Source organism: Suillus clintonianus (genome assembly GCF_016758775.1).
Source record: "Suillus clintonianus strain FC179 chromosome Unknown DEU56scaffold_9, whole genome shotgun sequence".
Taxonomy (NCBI): domain Eukaryota; kingdom Fungi; phylum Basidiomycota; class Agaricomycetes; order Boletales; family Suillaceae; genus Suillus; species Suillus clintonianus.
Window position 1 is genome coordinate 69,282 of NW_024539233.1, and position 21,442 is coordinate 90,723.

The 21,442-nt window shown below is 43.9% G+C and overlaps 3 protein-coding genes across 3 annotated transcripts; all 3 read left to right on the forward strand.

The window, feature by feature from the left end:
• Positions 1–822: 822 nt before the first annotated feature.
• On the forward strand, positions 823–1,930 carry DEU56DRAFT_752447 (uncharacterized protein; the record flags this gene model as incomplete). Its single annotated transcript, XM_041349638.1, has 6 exons — positions 823–854; positions 919–949; positions 1,038–1,095; positions 1,402–1,496; positions 1,559–1,618; positions 1,862–1,930. The coding sequence occupies 6 exons, from the start codon at positions 823–825 to the stop codon at positions 1,928–1,930; spliced, it is 345 nt and encodes a 114-aa protein (XP_041212853.1).
• A 5,977-nt stretch (positions 1,931–7,907) lies between these two features.
• Positions 7,908–8,516, forward strand: DEU56DRAFT_752448 (uncharacterized protein; the record flags this gene model as incomplete). Its single annotated transcript, XM_041349639.1, has 2 exons — positions 7,908–8,008; positions 8,189–8,516. The coding sequence occupies 2 exons, from the start codon at positions 7,908–7,910 to the stop codon at positions 8,514–8,516; spliced, it is 429 nt and encodes a 142-aa protein (XP_041212854.1).
• Positions 8,517–10,075: 1,559 nt separating this feature from the next.
• On the forward strand, positions 10,076–11,659 carry DEU56DRAFT_752449 (uncharacterized protein; the record flags this gene model as incomplete). The annotated part of the gene is made up of 7 exons (XM_041349640.1): positions 10,076–10,203; positions 10,315–10,372; positions 10,506–10,689; positions 10,750–10,797; positions 10,877–10,972; positions 11,036–11,158; positions 11,208–11,659. 7 exons carry the CDS (start codon positions 10,076–10,078, stop codon positions 11,657–11,659), a joined length of 1,089 nt encoding a protein of 362 aa, XP_041212855.1.
• Positions 11,660–21,442: the final 9,783 nt, after the last annotated feature.

The window sequence follows — 21,442 nt, forward strand, 5'->3', positions numbered from 1 at the left end:
CATTGTTACTTTTAGTCATTGATCCTGCTTCATGGATGTTATAGATGGAACATCATTGAGGTCAACAGTGAACTAATGACACCAAAATATTTATCATTGAAAACTTATATGTATGTACAGCGCAACATTGAATGTATCATCTAGATGCATGCCAAGATGTGACCTTCTTTGCTTTTTGTATTTTTCTTGGCTTATTCAGCTATCAGACTTTCTCACTAGCTAACAGAGCATGTTTATCAGCATGTTATGTGACTGGGAAATAATCTGATTTGTAAGGATTTAGCCTGACTCATTATCATGCTTTGTATGATTACACTGTATTTGTAAACTACTTAGTAAACAAGCTGACTCAGCACACCAAATGGTATGATTTTTAAGCACATTCTTACCAATTCATGTGATGAATCATGCTTAATAATCTGGCTTCCAAAAAGGTATAGAAGAAGCCTATTTGACATTTATAAAATATAACTTCCCACTTTAAACCTATCATATTATTTGAGAGTGATCAGGCACGACATAGTAACAGTACAAGCAAACATAGTGTCTTGAAGTAAGACTAAGACAGACTTCCACTCTAAACCTATTCCACCAACTGAGAGTGAGATCAGGCAAGACATAGTGAGAGTGCAGAGGCCAATAAGTTGCCTTGAAGTAAGATTTTAACAAAGCAATTTCAAATTATGGTAAAGCCCACCAGAGGTTGTCTATATAAGCAAATTATTCACTGATTACTGAGCCAAGCTTCACATATACATAACAAATACTTGTCTTTTTTACAGGAAGAGAGATATTTCACAGGAGACTTGACAAAATCATGTGATGGAGCGGTTATCTCAGGTCATTCAAGTGAAGTATGATATAGTGTATTCTTTTTTATTGTGATATATTCACTGGTCATTGATGCTTGCTTAATAGATTTGTCATATGGAGAAACCCATGGGAGATGGTGAGCTGCCTGAATATGTGGAACTTGCTCATCAGACTGAGATGCCATTATGAGGAAGTCAGAGATGATTGCACTTGACAACTCCTAGTGGGATGAAGGTGATATTGGGAGTGAAATTGAAGGAAAAAATGTAATAGAAGTGTCAAGTGAGTCTGATAAGGGAGGAAGAGGTATGAAAGCAAAGTACACAGGCCCAAAAAAAGAAATTGTTAAGATATTTCATGCAAATCCTCTCCTTAAACCCAGTGCTCAATAACCTCATAATACTGCTGCTTCGATGTACTGTTATCACTGACCTCTGTCTTTATTAAAAATTGTAATGAGACTTGGCTCTTATCATATGTACAATTTAATTAGAGCAACACTTTGCAAACTCTCCAAGTGTGATAAACCCAAAAAGGCAATAATTTCGCGTGTCTCGAGACGTGCTACTAATATGAAAACACCGACAGATAATCTACTCAACCACTACACCTCCATAGAGCAAAACGCTCAAGTCGGTGCTCAAGAGAACAATCAACTCAACTTCATGCCTCCAGCTCAACCTGTAAGTAAATCTAAAAGTTAGGAATTGCACTAGAGTCTTATCTGATCTTGATATTAATATAGTTAGGACTACTTGAACACCTACTGATACCTGGGCCCTTGGTCGTCAGCAACTCAGCTATTGTACGTAGTGGTTACAATTTTAGCACTTCCAACATACTGACAACATCCAGGCGACTTGGAATGCTGCAAGGCAAACAGCCCAGTTTTGCACTCAAAATGTCGGTTCCGTGTGAGCCAACACATTAAATCACTCAACAACTGCCTTATGCCAAAATGTTGTTGTATAGATCATGCAGAGAGCCAAGTTGAAATGCTCAAGTACATGTTATAATCTCACAACAAGGCTCATATGTTGTTGAATAGAATTATGGTGAAATGTGGGGTGTAACTGGACTGCATGATGTGGAGTTTATGATTGAAATTGCCTGCTGATGTTGAACATTGTTGATCCGAAAGCCATGTGATGTCGTTAAATAAAATTTTGAAATAGTTTGTTCTTGTTCTTCAGTTAGTACCACTGGATGTTTGCTCATTCCAGACACCAATATGAGCACCTCACATTGCTCCACTTAGTTAGACACTTTCAGACACTTAGGCTCTAATCCATGACTGTCTGATAGAATATTATCTAGATCAAGCCACAACTGCTTGTCCTACAATGCCTTCTAGATAGGTGTTTACACACTACAAATCTAATCAATACCTACACAAATTGCTGTGACATTGTGTACAATCATTGACATCCAGTAGGACATGAAGTTGGCTAAATGAGCCCTGCATCATCCATGTACTCATTTTGCTGTTTGGTGGTAGGATAGTAGCTACAGGTTGAACATTAGGAGCTCTGCCTGCTCATTCTGACAGTTAATGTCCGGGTTCATTCTGATCCTTCCATTAGTCTATTCATTTCCTTTTCATTTAACTCGTTCCCTTTGTTTCATTTAATATCCGGCTCCATTCTCGATCATCCGCAGCAGTTCATGTCCGTTAGTACATTTCCTACATAGCCCTATGATCCAAAGACTGCGCTTCGGCCGGATACCCGTTGGATACACTACAGTATATAAACCTTTTGTAACCCGTAGTATTTCCTCAGTTTGAATATCATCTTAGACTCAGTTCATTCCTCATGTTCTCTTGGCTCTTAGGATTGTCATCCTAGTCTGACCCTCCGAGCCTCGGGATTATATCCCCAAGGCTAAAACCCCTCCGCCTCTACCTTCGGGTAGTCTTCCCTCTTTCACCTGGCCCATCCATACCCCTCGGCCGACGATATCTACCCCCGTAAATTAGGGGCACGTACTTGGGTAAAGAGCACAGCGCATGAGCTGAAGCTAAGCCCCTCCGGTCCGGCATGTTGAACTCGGTCTTAACAGAGACACACCTGAGCCTCTTTGTCGTACAGTAGACACATAATATACAGAGGTTTCCAGTCCTCTTGTCTAACCAAGTGGCGCAGGGCCGCTTCTACTTGTTGTAAGCCTGGCACGGGTTGTTTTGTGGGTTCCGTTAGTTTACGGACCCACTACAAATCAACCAAAGCACTCACTGGTACAGGAATAAGAATATCGCCTCCACACTTCATCAACGTCAGGGTGACAGCTTGTTTAGATGCTGTAAACACACTGCTGTTCAACAAGAGGGCAAGGAAGTTGTTGAGGTGCATGGACTGCCACTCGGTGAGAGACTTGAACACATCGGCCTTGACCTCATCAGAAAACAATGTGAGCACCATGGACAGGTAAGTGCAGAGCAAGACAGAAGATATGATTGCTTGTTCCAAGGACTGAGCTCCAGAAGGAAGTGTCTGTAATGCCAAGCCAGTCTGCTGATACAGGTGAACTGGGTGGACGATGAGTCAGACCACATGTACACATTTATCAGGAATCCTGATTTAAGGTGTATAAGTGTACATCACATGCTGGAATTCATATGGATTTGGTGGGTGGCGTTGATCAATAGATGCTGGTTATGCTTGAGGTTGAACAATGATGTAATCACCAATGAGTTTGAATGAGTCACACCAATCTATCCTTACCATCGCAATCACCATTCCACAATCATGCTTGTGTTCGATCATTTCGAGGACAAAATCTCTATTGAGGCACCTGGCCTTGAGGGCATTGATGACACACAAGCCACCCAACAAGCAGCAGAGGCTCATCCCGGCATTGCAGGAGGCCTCCATCATCAAATGTAAATCAAACAACTCACCCCCGCATCAGAGCTCACAACACAATATTCTGCTCTTGACAAAATACCTGGATTCCTCCAGCATTAAACTTGTAGCCAGTGGAATTGCTGTTGATGATTACATTTCCTTCCCTATGGCACATGCAGTACAAGTCGTGTGAATTGCTAAAATGTGCTATCTACACGGCACAATTTGAAAGTTAGCACCAATTATAATACCAGAAATGAAATCCTTCTGCTCACTATAATCATTTCCTTCTGCCCACTATAATTGTCACTGATTTTTGAATGCACAGTACTGCACATGGTGTCAATATGAAGTACAAATGTAAGGCCACTGTCTCAACCCACCTTGAGGATCAGGACTCAATCTATTGGAACTACTGGTCAACAATTAGCTCAATATTCCTTCGGAATGACTACAGATACCTGATCATATGTTTGATCTGTATGAGGGAATGGAGGATTGACAGGGGATGTACTTAGGTGAGCGAATCTTGAAGGCTGGCAGACTCTTGACACTAATAAATTAAGGAATAACTCAAGCCAATTCATCACCACAGTTCCATACCTGTGAGGACGGGACTTTTGACCTTGATGCTTTGTATGGTCCGACTGGTGAGTCACTGTAGAGAGTCACCTCTCTACAGGCTCATATCATGGTATTCCTACATTGACCTCATCCCTATCCGCAGGTTATACACACAACCATCAGCAGTTATCCGCACCACACGCGCCGCTTGCACACCATATTTGTATATTGGCACTTTACTCGGCATATCCTCTCATGTCATGTCTTGTCTGTCCAGTTCTGTTGGTGCATATTCTCACTGTTATCACTGTCACTGACTACATCCAAGGTCTGTTACACATAAGTTTACATACATATCTGCTTCCTTTGCGCTTCCGTGCTGCCTATCCGCTTCCCTCACACTTCTGCATCCTGAGAGCACACATAGCTACATACTGTTACGACAGAAGTCATGTTCAAATTGGGATGGTTAATGAAGAGTGCACATCCTTTAAGTTATCAATCAAAGATCAGAATGTCAATATACCTGGTAGCCTAAGCCATCGAGATATGACAGAAGGATAGGTAAGCTTCTAAGGCGAGAGCCAAAGAAGGGTTTCGCTGTCGACTTAGAAAGTCTAGGCGAGAGATCGGTATCGGCTCTAAGATAAACAGTCTGAGAGAATCAAAGAAGTATTGACTCAAGGATAGTGATCCAAGAGTATAGCAGTTCATAATTAGGCTTAAGAGAGCAGGTGATCATTCAGGTAAAACCCAGTAGATTTAAGTCAAGGAAATACAGTACAATGGGGTCAACTATATATAGGGAAATGGGAACAGTGTTCAGGGCAGGTCAGGGAACTAAAGATAGATATATCAGGAAGGCAGGGTCAAGGGTATATGACCATGAGGTCAGGGATAAGGGTTCACGAGAAGATCAAGGGAAATAGAAGCACAGGACATGAGGCAGAAGATCAAGGGTCCAAAGAAGTGTCTAGCTTCTGTCACAGAAGATCAGGGTCGGCAGGGATCAGGAAGCATGCATTAAGCATGATGGTGAGTTATGAAGAAGTGATGGTGTGATGTTGTGACGAAGTGGAAAGGGTCAGAAAAAGATAGGGGCCATGTTACTATAACACATACATATCTAGAGGACCTAGGATTATTTTACTTACTTACTTTCTTGTACTTGTAGTATCCATCTGTTTTCCACTGAGTTGCGCATAGAGCGCTAATATCACCACTGCTGCTGTCTATCATCTGTCTAGTCCTATTAAGACTTATCCACTGCATTCCTAAGAACTCCTATGATTTGCCGCTGTCGGCTTTCTACTTCACACATATTGCACATTAGCCGCTTCACATCACATATCTCATGCATCTAGCAAGCCTGTCACATCTACATATGTGCATCTCCACACATCTTTGCACAGTCTCAGCTTATCACCAGCTTTAGATCTTCTCATTATTTAGAGAGATTTATCTCAGTAGCATCCATTTGGAATGATTCTACTTAGCTCACCTCTCAAGGTTATTTCTTTGTGACTCCCAGAGTTCACATTCCTATTTCCTCACCCACATCGCATCACACAGTTGGCACTGGTGCCTTAATGCCAATGAGATATAGTGTTGTCATCTTCAAACCCAGATGGACAGACACTGGTTGACGCTCAAGCCAATTCAGTGCCACAGTTCTATGGCTGCAAGGACAAGAATTTTGACCTTGACACGCTGTATGGTCCAACTGGTGAGTTGCACCATACAGTGGGTGCAGGTTCCCTTACACTAATAAGATATCTAGTGCCATCATCTTTAAATCCAGATGGACAGACACTGGCAGATGCTTCAGGCTCAAACCTATATGTACATACTGGCCCTCCCTTGCCATGATGGACTAGGAATGCCTCGGATGGTGGGGTACATCTGATACCGGCCTACAAGCCAACATACATGACAACAATACACAGAGGCAAGATTCCTCCATACAATGTAGTACATGTAACTATATCTTCCTTTCATTGAATACTAGTACCAATACACAAAGCCCCGTTGCCACTGAAATGCATCCTATGCTTCTGTGATGGGGTCATCATCATTACAGGCTCAAACCATTATGATAACAAAAGAAAATTGTGAATGAATCTGAATCGTGTGCACCGCAAAGTGCAATATCATTGGTTTACTTTTCACAAGAAACATAATGTCGCAAACATCAGCCAATATGAAAAGCCTTATCAAGGCAGCAGTTATAGATGCAGTTCTGCAATTTTCCTGGTGAACTTGTGAGCCTTTTTATTTGATGAATTTGCAGTATCCTACTAATAAGCCTAATGGTTTCATTCAACTCAATTGTTAATAAGGTCTAGCATTGTTCTATTTCCAGAGCACTGACAAACACACACAGAAAAATCATCAACATTTCACGCAGCGGCGTGCCTCACACATACAACCTATACTATCCAAGACATGCACAGGGATAAACACTGGTGAAACATTGGGTATATATTGCCATCACACCCACCAATTCTCAATCCTCTCTCATCACTTTGATGCGGCATATACATCAGTTTTTGGTCCAGTGAAATATCTAATATTTAACTAGAGTGGTAATCTACACATTGACAGTCATTTTGACCATGTGTTCATCAAACACATTGTTATTAGATTCATTTGGTACTTCAGATTTGGGGTATTCCTTGGCAACTCACCCCTACAGAGTCTCAGATATGTCATCTTAACTACTGGAGCAGCCACCTTCAGGGGCAATTTAATATGGGGTAGGGTATAAAACATTTTCGCATTTTTGCCCCTTTGGTGGGTAAGTGTTCTACTATATTCAGAATATGTTTGTGAGCATATATAAGTAGATTCTCATCTTTATTTCACCTCCTGAAGTGCCCTACATCAATAGATATGGCACATACACAAGAAAACACAGAATATGTTTCCATTTAATTATTTCTCAGTGAACAGACTTGTAAAAATGAAAACCAGCATCTATTTACAAATAGGAACAATGTATCAGGAGCCCAGGACCATAGGACGATCTATTGCTGCATGGTGTGCCTCCCCCCTCTGGTGGTTTGCCCGGGAACATTTTTCCTATAGGAGAGAACCTCAATTGAGGTAGGGGGTCTATTTCTATGTATATTTGGAATAGGTCTATCATATAGCTGGCCCAGGACACACATAGGATTCTGCTACAGGAACAAAAACATAGAAAATCACATTTTTAACATTTTTGATATTTTTGATATTTTTCAGTATCTTATTCTTGCATAAATAATACAATTGGTTCAAATATCATTATCATAGTATATATACTTGCTTTTGTGACAAGGATCAGCTCAAAATAGGCCAGAGGTTTGAGTTAGTGGGAATGATATGGACCTGGCAAGTGCCATGCAATGAGGTCAAAAGAGCAAACTGACAGTTGCCAAAATACTAGGTCTAATCTTACAGCCAGAGGTGATATCAAGTGCCAGCACCTCAATATCAACTGCAGCACCATCAGCAACCCCTGCCTCCACAATATCATGTGCCAGTACCCGAGAACTATAGGCAGCCCCAACCAACAGCACCCACCTGATTGGTACTACACTGAGTAGAACAAGGATAGAGCAGTGTTGGAGGCATATGCAGGTGCATTCACACTCCTTCAGAGTGGATCATCATGGCTGCTGTCATAGTTGGATTCTGTTCAAAATGGCCCTTTGGCCCCATAGGGGGCTGCACAGCTTGTCACTCTTGCACCCCTCCACCCAGGGAAGAACATCCATAGGGAGAGAATCCAGGGTGTCATCTGAGTAAGTCATCCCTCGAGTGTGTTTGTGATTGAGTACTTACCTATGATGTACAGACTTAAATGCATGTCTTCAACACTGGGAGATGACAATATAATGCCAGACTTCCACCCACACCAGAGATACCGCTAGCTGTTGTACCAGATCCCACCGCTGTGTCAAATTTATATGCGCCAATCACAGACCCAACTGTTTTGAGACACATCAAGCTCTCAGTAACATCAGCATGAGGGTACAAAGAGGTCGCAAAAACCAGCTTCATAGCCTTATTCTGAATGTGGAATCCAAAACGGACAGTGCTCCCAATGACAAGCTTCACAACATGATCAGTACCACCCTGCAAATCACACAAACCAAAATTGGTCAAGATATATTCATTAGATCCCAAAATATCAACACACCAATGAGTTTCATATTGGAAATTGAGGACATCAAGGGGATCAAACAACTATGCTTATATCATCACAATTGCAAAAATTCATTCAAGTTCTTTTATTTAAGCCAAGAATAAGGAACAACTAGGGTAAATAGCGGTGTAGAGAGTAATCTCTCTACAGGCTCATATCCCCTCATTTCTACATCTATTCCAGAAGGCAGTTTTGCCTCCACAGTGTCAAAATAAAGTCTGAAATCAGTGTACCAGGGCCTAGGAGGATCAACATTTGCTGCCAATGTGCCGAAACCAAGGTCTTTGTCTTCATCTGAACCAGCTCTTTCTTGATATTAAAGTCCGCTGGTCTTCAACATATGTAATGATCAATCGCGCAGAAAGCAGTAAGGAGGTGAGTCTAATATTCACAAAGTATGGCCATTATTTGATCTTGGCCCTAGCATGTTGATGTTTATGTTTACGAGATGGGTGTGCAAGAACATAATCTGGCAAAACGGGCCAAAATCAACTACCTCTGTTTGACCTCCGCTGAATGGGCACGCACTGGTAAATTCGCGGATCTACTCTCAGTATGTTCTGTTTCATATTCACAAAGTTCCCTTTAATTTGTTTCTTCAGTACGCAGATGTAGCTCAACAGGCTTTCTCATCGGACAAAGGGACCACACTACATTTGGCTATTCCGGCCCTTGAGACCCTTCATCGAGTGTGGTCAAATTGTGCCAACCGACCTAAGTATGCTGGCTTTTCTCCCACACTCCATGCTGCCATGCAAAAGATCGCCTAGTACTACGAAAAGACAACTGACTCAGCAGCATACATCATGGCTATGTGAATGTCTTGTTCTGTTCGTGCAGCGCCACACATTTCTAATATCTCTGTGTAGTACTCAATCTGATGGGTAAGATGGCATACTTTAAGAAATACTGGCTGGAAGACCTGCAAGAGGAAGTGATTGCTTGTGCAGAACAAGAGGTATGTTCAATGATGTTGCCGCTCAACTTGTATTGTTTGTTACGACAACGGTTGTAGTCGGACTTCGGACTAGGATGGGTAAACAAAGGACGACAGTCCTAAGTTATGAGTCATGTATCGATGAACATCAATATACCTGTTAGCCTAAGCCATCAGGTTATGACAGAACAGGAAGGGAGGTAAGCTTCTAAGGCGAGAGCCGAAGAAGGGTTTCGTATTCAAAGGTTAAGTCTAGACAAGGGATCGGTATCAACTCAAAGACAAACAGTCTAAGAGAAAAAAGGTATCAAATCAAGGATAGTGATCCAAGAGTATAGGGGGTTCATGATCAGACTCAAGAGAGTCAACTCAAGAGAATATACAAGTTAAGATAAAACCCAGTAGAATCAAGTTAAGGAATAGTAGTACAAATGGATTGACTATATATAGGGAATGACTACAGTGTTCATGGCAGGTCTGCTAATCATACAAAGGTCATACAGGCCACGGGGCCATGGATCAAGGGTTCAAGGAAAGTGTCTAGCTTCGAAGGTCAGGGTCGGCGGGGATCTGGAAGTGCGTCAAGCATTATGGTGAATCGTGAAGAGGTGATAGTGTGATGTTGTGACGAGGTGAAGAGGTGAAAGGGTCAGAAAAAGATAGGGGGGCCATGTTATTGTAACATTGTTGATCTGGGACTTAGTTTAAGATTTGCTATGTCACAAAATGGGCAAATCTGAGATGGCTGTACAACCACTCATCAAGAAAGGTAAAGTTCATGGCCTCAAGAAACTCATTTGTGAGACCGAGAGTTCAGATGAAGATGAAGACCTTGGGTCAAGGGACTGGATAAGGTGTTCAAAAAAACTTTGAAAAAGCAGGCCTATGCTTTGTTGAACAAGCCTGACAACTACTACCAGGCCCAATTCAACAATTGAGCGAGGTTACTATTGAGGTGGCACTAGAGACACAAACCTGCTCCTTATTCCTGGAGCTAGTCACAGTGGGACTGGCTCACACAAGGTGCGATCATTGTGACATCTGCATCTCTCTGCTAACATCTTCTTATACGGCAGGCAATTACTTCCAGCAACAACTGATTGACTTGTTGATGTACTGCCTCAAGTAGGAACAGTGATGCACCAAATTTCACCAGTTCATGCAAGTCCTGAAATCCCTGGTCAGTATTGTTATTCCGGAGCCCAACTGGCCTTGGATTCTTAACATTGGAAATCAACTGTGGATGGGAGAAATGATGTCGACAGAATTTGTCGACAACTTCATTAACAACCACTTAGATGCTGGTAACGTCATAACATACAAGTTATTGGAACATCCAGGTATGATGTGATTGCATTGTATTCATTGATTCTTATTGACCATCAATCTTTTTCTTCTAGTGCCCACAAATCTGTTTAACACACTAGAGGCCTGTCTGGTTCTAGAAGGTTATATTTGCTGTCAGAACTTGCAGACAGATTTACCCTGGGATGCTTTAGATGGTGTCCTATAGCGATCTCTGACCAGATTGGCATCAGGGAAGAAAAATCAGAAAGTCTGGGAAGATTGTGGCGGGCAAGAGTGTCGCAAATGTCTTGTCCAGAATCAAAAGGCGGATTAGTGGTTAGTGGCTGTTTATTTCAGGCATTTCTCTATTTCTCAATTTCACCTGATGAATGTCTACAGAAAACGAAAATGTGCAGAATGCAGGGCATGACCTGGCTGATGTAGACAATCAGCCCCAGGATCATGGTGTAAAACATGACACAGTAGACAATGGCCTTGGAGGGCAACAACAAGCAAGTTCTGGTGAGTGGTCTCTTGCAGCCGGTCCAACCACTAATCAAACTGTACTTAGGGCCATCTAGTGATGATGCTCGCATGAACCTAGGTGACGTCCTACATGATTCTGGGTCCTCTCCTGATGGAGTACAGCAGATATCTTCGCTGGGGACAGATCAAACAGTCAGACAGATGGTGTTGAACCTGCCACTGGGCCAAACAATGGCTCTCCCAACCATGATATGGGTATATCTCTACCACCGTCTCCGTCTTCCACACCACCTCCTATTACCACCTCCCCATTTGGCACACCTTCCCTCAATTCCTCTAACAACAACACATGTACCTCAGGGTGATGTCGTGAAGGAGGCTCTAAGGCAACTTACTGAATATTTGCGACACCACTCCTTGGAGGAGTATCAAGCCACACTGAGACTGTACTACCCGGCTGAATATGCAGGAGTCATTAAAGACTATGTGCATGGCATGGCGCACAATAATCTGACTCAGGAAGGATCCTTGCATTGACATTTTCCTTATTTCTGTGAGTCATTGGAAGCATTGAAGGCAAGGAAAGAGGCAGGAGAAATGATGCAACAACTCTTGTGATATTGTACTTCTGTAGATCAACATTGTGACCTATAATGTAACACTACATCATATGTATCTTTATAAGATAAAAGTCCCATTTTCTATGTACAATTGAAATAAATGGTATAGATTGTAAGAAGGAAGGGCACATTTCGCATGATTGCGTCAAGCAGGTCAATTTTACATGCGCTCATCTAAGATGTTAGATAGTGATGTATTACAACTTCATATTCAAGTTTTCGTTTATATTTCCAGATACAGTACATCATATTATGGCGCTAAACCCACACCGGTTCTAAAAAATGCCATTTATCAGTTTATCTCAACCTGGAGTCAATGAAGCATGATTATCTAGCAAGGACAGTCATTTGGGAAGTGCACTAGTGTCAAAAACCATCAAGGTAGCCAATTGTGAGGCTAGCACCAGGATGTTTGTTACACTGCATCAAAACTTCTGTTGGTCATACTGGGGGTTATCTATCCTGCAGCAGCAGCAAACCGCACACATATTTTTTCTACATTTTTGTCCAGGACAGCTCATCATGGATACCCATCAGTTTTCCCAGTTTCTAATCAAACATCACACTGTGTTATCTCGGGTGAGGGATAGGGATCAGATATTGGAGACAAGTCATGAGTACTATGCTCATCAACATCTCTAAGGCAGCAGGGGCATTAGCAAGTCCATAAGGAGTGACAAGGTGTTTGAAAAGTCCATAGGGGTATGAAAAGCAGTTTTCCACTCATTATTCTTCTTGATGTGGATGTGGCTATATGCAGACTTCAGGTATATGATCAAAAAGACCTTGCAACCCTGAACACAATCAAGGAGGTTATTGATGAGTGGTAGTGGATTCCTATTTTTCTTTGTAATAGCATTTAGCCCACAAAAGTCGACACAAAGATGGAGTTCGCCAGTCTTCTTGTGAATGAACAGGACAGGGGCAGCAGCTGAAGAGGTTAAACCACACATGTGACCACATTTGAGATTGGTGGCAATATACTCAGCAAGGGCTTCACATTTGGCTGGAGTGTTTCTGGAGTTCTTTGGTCTCGAGCTCATACTGGTGGCAGTCATTGTTGATTTCGACACAGATCTTGACGAACTCTCCTGTGGCTTTTTACGAACAGTGATGAGAAGTGTCTTGACATGGTCCTTAAGACCGTGCTTGAAGGCGGTGATCTTTGAGGACTCTGACCAATCCAAATGAACTAATAGTTCTCTGAAACAAGAAGCATAGTTAGCAATAGAGCCAGTTTGCTTCAGGGACACAATCTTCCAGTAGGCGAAAGCTTCTAAGTCGCTATCTCCAAAGTGAGCACGAAAATTCCCAATCAACAAATCAAAGTTGTTGAGGAGATGAGTGGCCATTATGATAAGCAGACAAATAAATAGAACTACCATAGTCAGTAATAAGGGAACAACACTACAGATGAATGCTTCAACCTCAGCAGCTTTGATGTTGAATACACGTGGTTCGTGGACTCAGACAGTGCCACTAGACAAACTGCTAGATGATGCAGGGTGTGTGGAAAAGAGCTCGTTGTGGGTACAACAATTCAGATTGAGTGAATCTGATGTGTTGGGTCTGTCTGCCTAGCTGCTATGTCAGAGTGTTGACAGTGTAAGACCCAGGGTTTCTGGACCACGCTCAGAGCTCAGAGAGGGAGAGAGAGTAAGGGAAACTGCATTGCAAAGTCACTCCAGGTGATAGTAAGTGTAAAGACCAACATGATTATGTAAGCTATCCAAGTGCCAACACAAGCAAGGTAAATAGGGGTAAAGTAAGCCTAACCAGGAACTTGTTCCTACATCGTTCATACTGAGGGCTTCAACCTTGGATGTGAGCTTCCAAGGCTCTGCTGGTTGCACATTGAGCATCATCAGTAGTGGAGATAAAATTACTCATTTGCATGAATGTTTGCATCAACATATGGTTGTTATCCCATGAGGGCATATAGAGACCTGTTGGATTAGACAGCAAAGACTCCTCCGTAGTTGTGGCAAGGGGAAAGAAACTTTCAAGTTGATGTGTACATTACCACATAAGTGGCAGTAACGAGCACGCAAGATCTCAACTAGACAGATTGTGGTAGGCGGATTCAAATTGTGATGGACAACATCACAACTAGGATGAGGATAGAGAGTGCCAACAAGTTGAGGGATGAGATGAGGGCTAAGAGAACGAGTAGGATGCCAATCACTGGTGTTAATCTGCTAGAGAGTACAAGGCAGCAGATGACAGAAAAAGTTCTACTATGCTTAGGTAATCTGGACAGTGTGTGAATGGTGCAATTGGAATCAATGAAAATGTGAAGGAGGGAAATACAAGTAATACTACGAAAGATAAGAGTCCATTGGAAAATAGAAAAGAGACCGTGAATTGAATTATAGGTGAAGGCATAGCTTATTTTAAAGCTAGCAGTAGTATTAAGTAGTGGAATACACTGTAATTAAAGTGGTTTTGATATCTAGGTTTCCTGAATGGCAATTTGAATGTGCTAAAGAAGAAACACTTTAGATATTTGTCATAACTATGATAGTAAAACTCACTTGAATGGCAGCCTTGATAGGGTTCTGTTTATGTGATTAGACCCTAGTAGACAGAATGAATCTCAGTCAGGTAGAAAAGACTCTATTGCAAGCCAATGTACCTAGTAGACAGAATGACTATGGAAATCGTTAAGTAAAGATGCGCGAACGTAAAACAGCGGTACTCACATCTCAGTCAGGTAGAAAAGACTGAGATGGGTACACGCGAGGGCTGGCTACTTTATGGTATGGGGCGTAGTAACGTAAATAAGTGTATTTCGGGGCATTGGTCAACGGATAAGGTGGTACCAGCTTCCATGGGCGTCTGAGCAGATTTTGCATCAGTAAGGTGGAACCGCTCCAGGATGGTGTCGACATACGCCCTCTGGGAGAGCGTGATAGTGCGTGCGGCACGATTGCGTGTCACCTTCAGCCTGAGCAACCAGTTGAGCTTGCCGAGGTCAGAGATCTCGAAGTGTCGGCGAATCTGAGATTTGAAGTCGTGGATGTGGGAGGTGTGATTGGAGGTGACAGCCATGTCGTCCATGGAGACCGTGATGACGGTGTGCTCGTCCTGGGTCCACTTGAAGTAAACCGCCTGGTCCACCTGCAAACGCACAAATCCTATCTTCAGGAAAACTCCAGCCAACTCCTCAGCCCACTCATAACCGGCCTGCTTCAGCCCCGGCAAACTTCTCCTCAGCCTCAACACCTTTCCTTCCTGCCCCTCCTTCAAGTATCCAGGCGGCGCCCTCATGTAAATCTCCTCCTGGACTTCAGCATAGAGGTACGCACTTTTGATATCCACCTGGTGGATCTCCCAGTTGCGCTGAGCTGCCATCGCTAGGACCGTTCAGATGGTCGTCATGTTGGAGGTGGGTGCGAACGTGTCGAAATAGTTGACGCCATATTGCTGACGTTGGCCGTTGGCCACGAGGCGGGCACGAAGCTTAAGCTTCTCTCCATTGGGGCCACGCTTGGTCGCTAGAACACAGTGACAAGGGATTATGTTAGCACGTGGCAGTGCGTCAGCGATTTCCCATGTGCCAAGTTTCTCCAGCTGACTAATCTCGTAATCCACCGCTTCCTGCCACTCAACGCCATCTGGTCCATTCAACGCTTGCTGCAACATTGGCTCCAGTTGGACTGCTGCCATAGCCAGGTAAGGTGCGTCTTCGTCCAGCAGGTCTAACTCTTCTGCTTGCAGGCGTGTTACCGCTATGGTGGCTCTCTCTCCCTGGTTGAGAGTCCTGTAGAATCCAGGTGGAGGGCGTGTTCTGGTGGATCTGGGTTCGTCTGGTGGAGGTTCTGTGGGTTGCTGTGGGATATGAAGTGTTACCCGTTCGGTTGGGCTATGAGGTGTAACCCGTTCGGTTGGGTTAGGGAGAGGTGGCAGATTGTTCTGGACGGATGTTGCTGGTGAGTTAGCCATTGACTCCCCCTCGTCCAACACATCTGCCACAATGACCGTGGCAGGTGCAAAACTGACATTCCGCTCCACAGATATACGCCGTTTCAATGGCCAGTACACCCTATACCCCTTGCTCAGCTCATCCACCCCCACAAACTTCGCCTCCTCTGCTCTGGCCTCCAGCTTCCCAGTGTCTTCCAACCGCACGTATACGGTCGCCCCAAACTCGTGAGCATGGGCCAAGTTGGGCTTGGTCTTGTTGACCAGCTCATATGGCGTGGTAACTGGGATCGCCCTTGATGGCAACCGGTTCTTCAGCCAGGTGGCGTAGTTCACCGCCTCCGCCCATAGGAATTTCGGCAAGTCCTGTCCCAGGAGCATGGCACGTGCGCGCTCCACCAGCGTGCGATTGAGTCGTTCAGCGACTCTGTTTTGCTGAGGTGAGTGGTGGACTGTGAGTTGGCGCTGGATACCTTGCTGGTCCAGGTACTTATTGAACTCGTCTCCCAGGTACTCCCCACCTCTATCTGATCGCAGCTTGCGTATGCGGGTGTTCGGCACCTGTCGTGCCACCCATGCCTCGTACGTCTTGAAGGCCGACAACGCCTCAGACTTCGCCTTGAGGAAGTACAGCTTGGACTGACGGCTGTAGTCATCGGTGAAGCTCACATAGTAGCTGCAGCCCCCAATGCTCTCTGTCTGGGCTGGCCCCCATAGGTCAGAGTGTACGAGTTCGCCATAGGTAAGCGCTCGGTTCTTGGACTCGTCGGGAAACAGTTTGCGTGCTGACTTCGCCTTAACGCAGGCCTCGCAGAATTCTGCGCTGGAGCTCGTATCGAGCTGGACGCCCTCAATCATCCCCTTCTTCACAGTGTCCATCACTGCGGCTTGGGATACATGGCCTAGGGCCTTATGGAGTTCGCTCACGGTGAGTTTGGACTTGGCAACGTTGGCGTGGTGTCTTGGCTGACTTGCGATGCTGTAGAGGCCCTCGACTTGGGGAATTTCCGCAATGACTTCGCGTTTGGACCCCCCAGCAAGTATTTTGCACATGCGGCCTTCAAAGAGCACCACCATGCCTGCTTCCGCAATCCGATTGGTGGAGATGAGGGTGAACGCCATGTTCGGGGCGTAGAGGGTGTTTCTGAGGGTGACAGTGGTACGTTTTTCGCCTAAGGGCAAATCCATTTTGACATCCCCCTTCCCTATAGCGCTCAGAGTGGACCCATCTGCGGTGTGCACCTCCTGGGGAGGGATCTCCACAAAGTTGGAGAACTTCCCTCGGTCTGGACAGAAGTGGGACGTGGTGCCAGAATCCATGATGGCACCTCGACGTTCTGCTGGAATGTCCAGGCCTTTTGCGATGCTGGCCAGGGATGATGTTACAAACGCGTACTCGTCCTTGGCGTCTGCTTCAGCTGCAGTGTTCGCGCTGTGCTTCTGGGGGCACTGTCCTCTCCTCGCCTTCTGCCTTGGCCCTTGGCCTTCCTTCCCCCCACCTGGTCTCCAGCAGTCCGACTTGTAGTGGCCTTTGCACTCGCAGTTGTAGCAGACGGCGTCTGGATTGGACGGTGCGGTGGTAGTGTATGTGCGGGGTCTATTTTGTCCTGCCTTAGCGGCCAGGGCAGTATTTCCTCCTCTCTTCGTCGTGCGCCGATCGGTAAGCTGCCGATGTTCAAATTCTTCGGTGACGACGCTGATTAATTCGTTGGGTGAGAGGGGTTTCTGTAGGATCTTTGCCGTGGCGTTCACGGACGAGAGTAGGGGGCGGTATGACTCCGGAAGGGATCCGAGGATTATCGCTTGGAAGTCTCGATCGTCGAGAGCGGCTCCCATGCCTGCGAGGGATTCCCTCAGGCGTAGAAGCTCTGAGAAGTGAGCCTTCACATCTCCTCCCTCCTCGCATCTTACGTCTTGTAGACGCCTCCACAGGTCGATCTGCACGAGCTCTGTCTTCCCCTCGTGGATGAGACATATCTCACTCCATACATTGGATGCGCCGTCAAGCCTCTGGACGCGCAACAACAGCCGGTCAGTAATTGTACTGAATATTTGCTGTTTTACTAGCGAGTCTTTCTGATAGTACTCGGCAATTTTCTTGTCTAGCTCTTCGATCTCCGTGTCGATGGCCGCGGTCCCATCAGACTTCGCTGGCGCACTCGTTTTCAGGTCGATTGCGAACGGGGTAGGTTTAACTGCCCGACCATCGGTATAGCGCATCAAACCTCTCGCACCTATAGCCATTAATGTTCGTTCCTTGTAGGTAATCCAGTTCGAGCCATCTTCGGCAAGCTTCGGAACGTTAAACAGACTAGACGTGGTGCTGGGGAGCGTGCTATCCATGATTGCGACAGGGCTCATAACCTTATGTGATTAGACCCTAGTAGACAGAATGAATCTCAGTCAGGTAGAAAAGACTCTATTGCAAGCCAATGTACCTAGTAGACAGAATGACTATGGAAATCGTTAAGTAAAGATGCGCGAACGTAAAACGGCGGTACTCACATCTCAGTCAGGTAGAAAAGACTGAGATGGGTACACACGAGGGCTGGCTACTTTGTGGTACGTGGCGTAGTAACGTAAATAAGTGTATCGTAGATATGAAACATGGTCGAGTACGAGCCGACGTCACCACGTCGCGCACTCGCACTCGAATTGGTTAAGCTCGTACCTCACTCATTCCTCTGACGTGGTCGCGTCGGGTTTGTCGGCTTCTACGGCTTCCAACATCTGTTACATTCAGAAAAAATCCCCAAATACCAATGTAACATCTTCATCACTATTGCCAATACCTTTTCAAAAAATCTGGCAATAGATGGGCTGAGATTGACATAGAACATGAATTTTCTGTGAAAGTTGTATGATTCTTGAACCATGTTTGATTGTCCCATCTTCAGTGGTAAACACTGGTCAAATAAAGAGGTGCTGCATCAAAAATAAGAATACCACTTACATTCAGGAGATCTAAGGATGTTATAAAAAGAGGGTAGCATTTCTGATTATGTTCCTGTTTGTCAGGTAACTAGCCATGTGCCTGACACAGCTATCAAGAGTAATATATAAGGAGTCCCTGCTGGTAGCTTTAATATATACAACTGAAGAAAATGACACAATCACTCACCAGCAGATGCTATGAATGCAAAACAAGTTCCCCTCTTATCATATTCAGCTGTAGTGCCTGATCTAACTCCTACTTTTGCATTGAGAGAAGAGTATTTAACACATTGCTCTTTAAATCTGTAAGGAATGTCAATGATTCATCAGCTGAGTAAATAAGAAAAAACTTACTTGTCCAAGTGAAAGGCTAATTCTATATAGTCCACCATAGCAACAAAGGAAATATAATGACCACCATCCACATTTGACCTACACTCCTTAATCAGAGTGCGGAGGGTGAGGTCTTCACCATGTGCTAGTGTCATATCCCGTACCTGAGGCTTCTCGTCCAGTCCGGTCCATCTGATTCCTCGGGTCCGTTCTAGAATTCATTTCCCTGAGTCCCCATTTGTATATGCTTCTTACTGCCCCTATATGCCCAGATCCTTCTGACAGTTAATGTCCGGGTTCATTCTGATCCTTCCATTAGTCTATTGATATCCTTTTCATTTAACTTGTTCCCTTTGTCCCATTCAATATCCGGCTCCATTCTCAATCGTCCGCAGTATGCTTTGTCCATTAGTACATTTTCCACATAGCCTTATGTTCCGAGGACTGCACTTCGGCCGGATACCCGTCGGATACACTACAGTATATAAACCCTTTGTAACCTGTAGTATTTCCTGAGTTCGAATATCATCTTAGACTCTGTTCATTCCTCGTGTCCTCTCGGCCTTTAGGATTATTATCCTAGTCCGATCCTCCGAGCCTCGGGATTATATCCCTAAGGCTAAATCCCTCTGCCTCTACCTTCAGGTAGTCCGTACCCTGTTAGTTTCTACCTGGACATTAGTCTCGGTAGTCTTCCCTCTTTCGTCCAGCCTATCCATACCCCTCAGCCAACAATATCTACCCCCTGTAAATTAGAGGCACGTACTCGGGTAAAGGGCACAGCGCACGAGCTGAAGCCAAGCCCCTCCGGTCCAACCTGTTAAATATGGTCTTAACAGCTAGAACCAAGGTAGATGGAGACCTTTGAATTTTACCCAGAAAAATTTTGATGCTTTGTCAATCATCAGATGAGGAAAGGTTTGCCAGCTTAGTGATTCTGGTTATAATATCATGGTATGGAGTGGGGGGTGGGCCATTGGTCTAACAAACCTGGGTGAGTTCTGTACCACTCACTAACATACACATAATATTTTCAGGGATGGTGATGGAAAACATGGATGAAATATATTGTGATAGACGTTGCATTCAAGTGAGAGATGTAAATCAGGAGTTCAGGTCAAGGCCCTATTAGAGAGCACCAACATGATGGCACATAGGTAGCAGTTCATCTTTTAGGCAAAGATAAAATCTCAATCTGTTACTATAAAGAATATTTTGAGAGTGATGACAACTATATACACTACTATGCAAATATACCTGATGATTTTGTGACCACCAATAATCACATTTATGGGTCATTATTAAGGATATAAACACTACTCATATAATAAAAATAACCAATTTGTTCTAAAAAGGTGGTGCTATATCTTTGAATAGTAGAAATCATAACAATAGACATAATATTTGTCAAAAATTGTGTATTATTATCATGTTTCTTGTATGTCCTGTATACTCCTTTGTCATCATTAGGTAGCCCCTCAACCAGTACAGCCCCCTTCAACCGTGACAGCACCAGTAAGTTCTCAAATTGATATTCACATTCTATTGACTGGGTACCAATATAGAAGATGATATAATCACTGAAGCGCTTGGTATCTTGCAAGCGAAGCTGGAGATGAAGATGGATGAAAATTTGTCTTGTTTAGCAGTCCTTGGAGAAACTAACATGATTTTTGTGGGCCACATCACTGAAATCGCCAATGAAACAAAACAGGCTGCAGAACAGGCTGCAGAGGAGGCCAAGAAGGCTGCAAGAGAGGCAAAAGAGGCGGCTGAAGTGAACAATACTGAAGTCCGGTCTCAGACACAGGAAGTCAAGGTGCAAATCCAGGAAGTGAAGCATCAGATCGACGCGGGCAGGAGTATGTTAGGATTAAGGATATTCAAACATTATATTGAAGAATATAGGAAAAGTTTTATTAGACAAATTAACCTAGTACTCAGCAAGTGAAGTTGTTATAATTGTTAAGTTGTAATAACTAACTACACCATTCACAGACACTTGTCTTACTCATGGTTAGTGGAGGAAATAATGAAACTATGAGCAACTAAGTATCTAGCTTTCTTCGTGTTCTTAGTGCACTTCAATGCCATAAGTAAAAATAATTACATAACAAGTACAACAGTGAAAATTTCTCAATGTTTGGTGAGGCATGGAACATGGAGACATGCATGCATGTACTTACTTTTTTTATCACTGGTGAAATAGAACAGTATTGCTTATAGAGGTTATACCAATGTACTTATTATTTTCACAGTTGGATCTCAACATATTGCAGGTTGGGTCCTGAAATTGTGAACATTCAAGAACAAAACCAAAAATTGCAGAAGTATCTACAACATTTTTAGCTACTATTGCTACAAATATATCATCTTGTATGAATTCCACAAGATCCACCAAAATTTTGATGCAAAAAGCTTATAGTAAAGTGTGGTGTGTGACAAACATACCACTATAAATGTCAATGCCACTATATAACTGTAATCAAGGGAGGGGTGGTGTAATTTG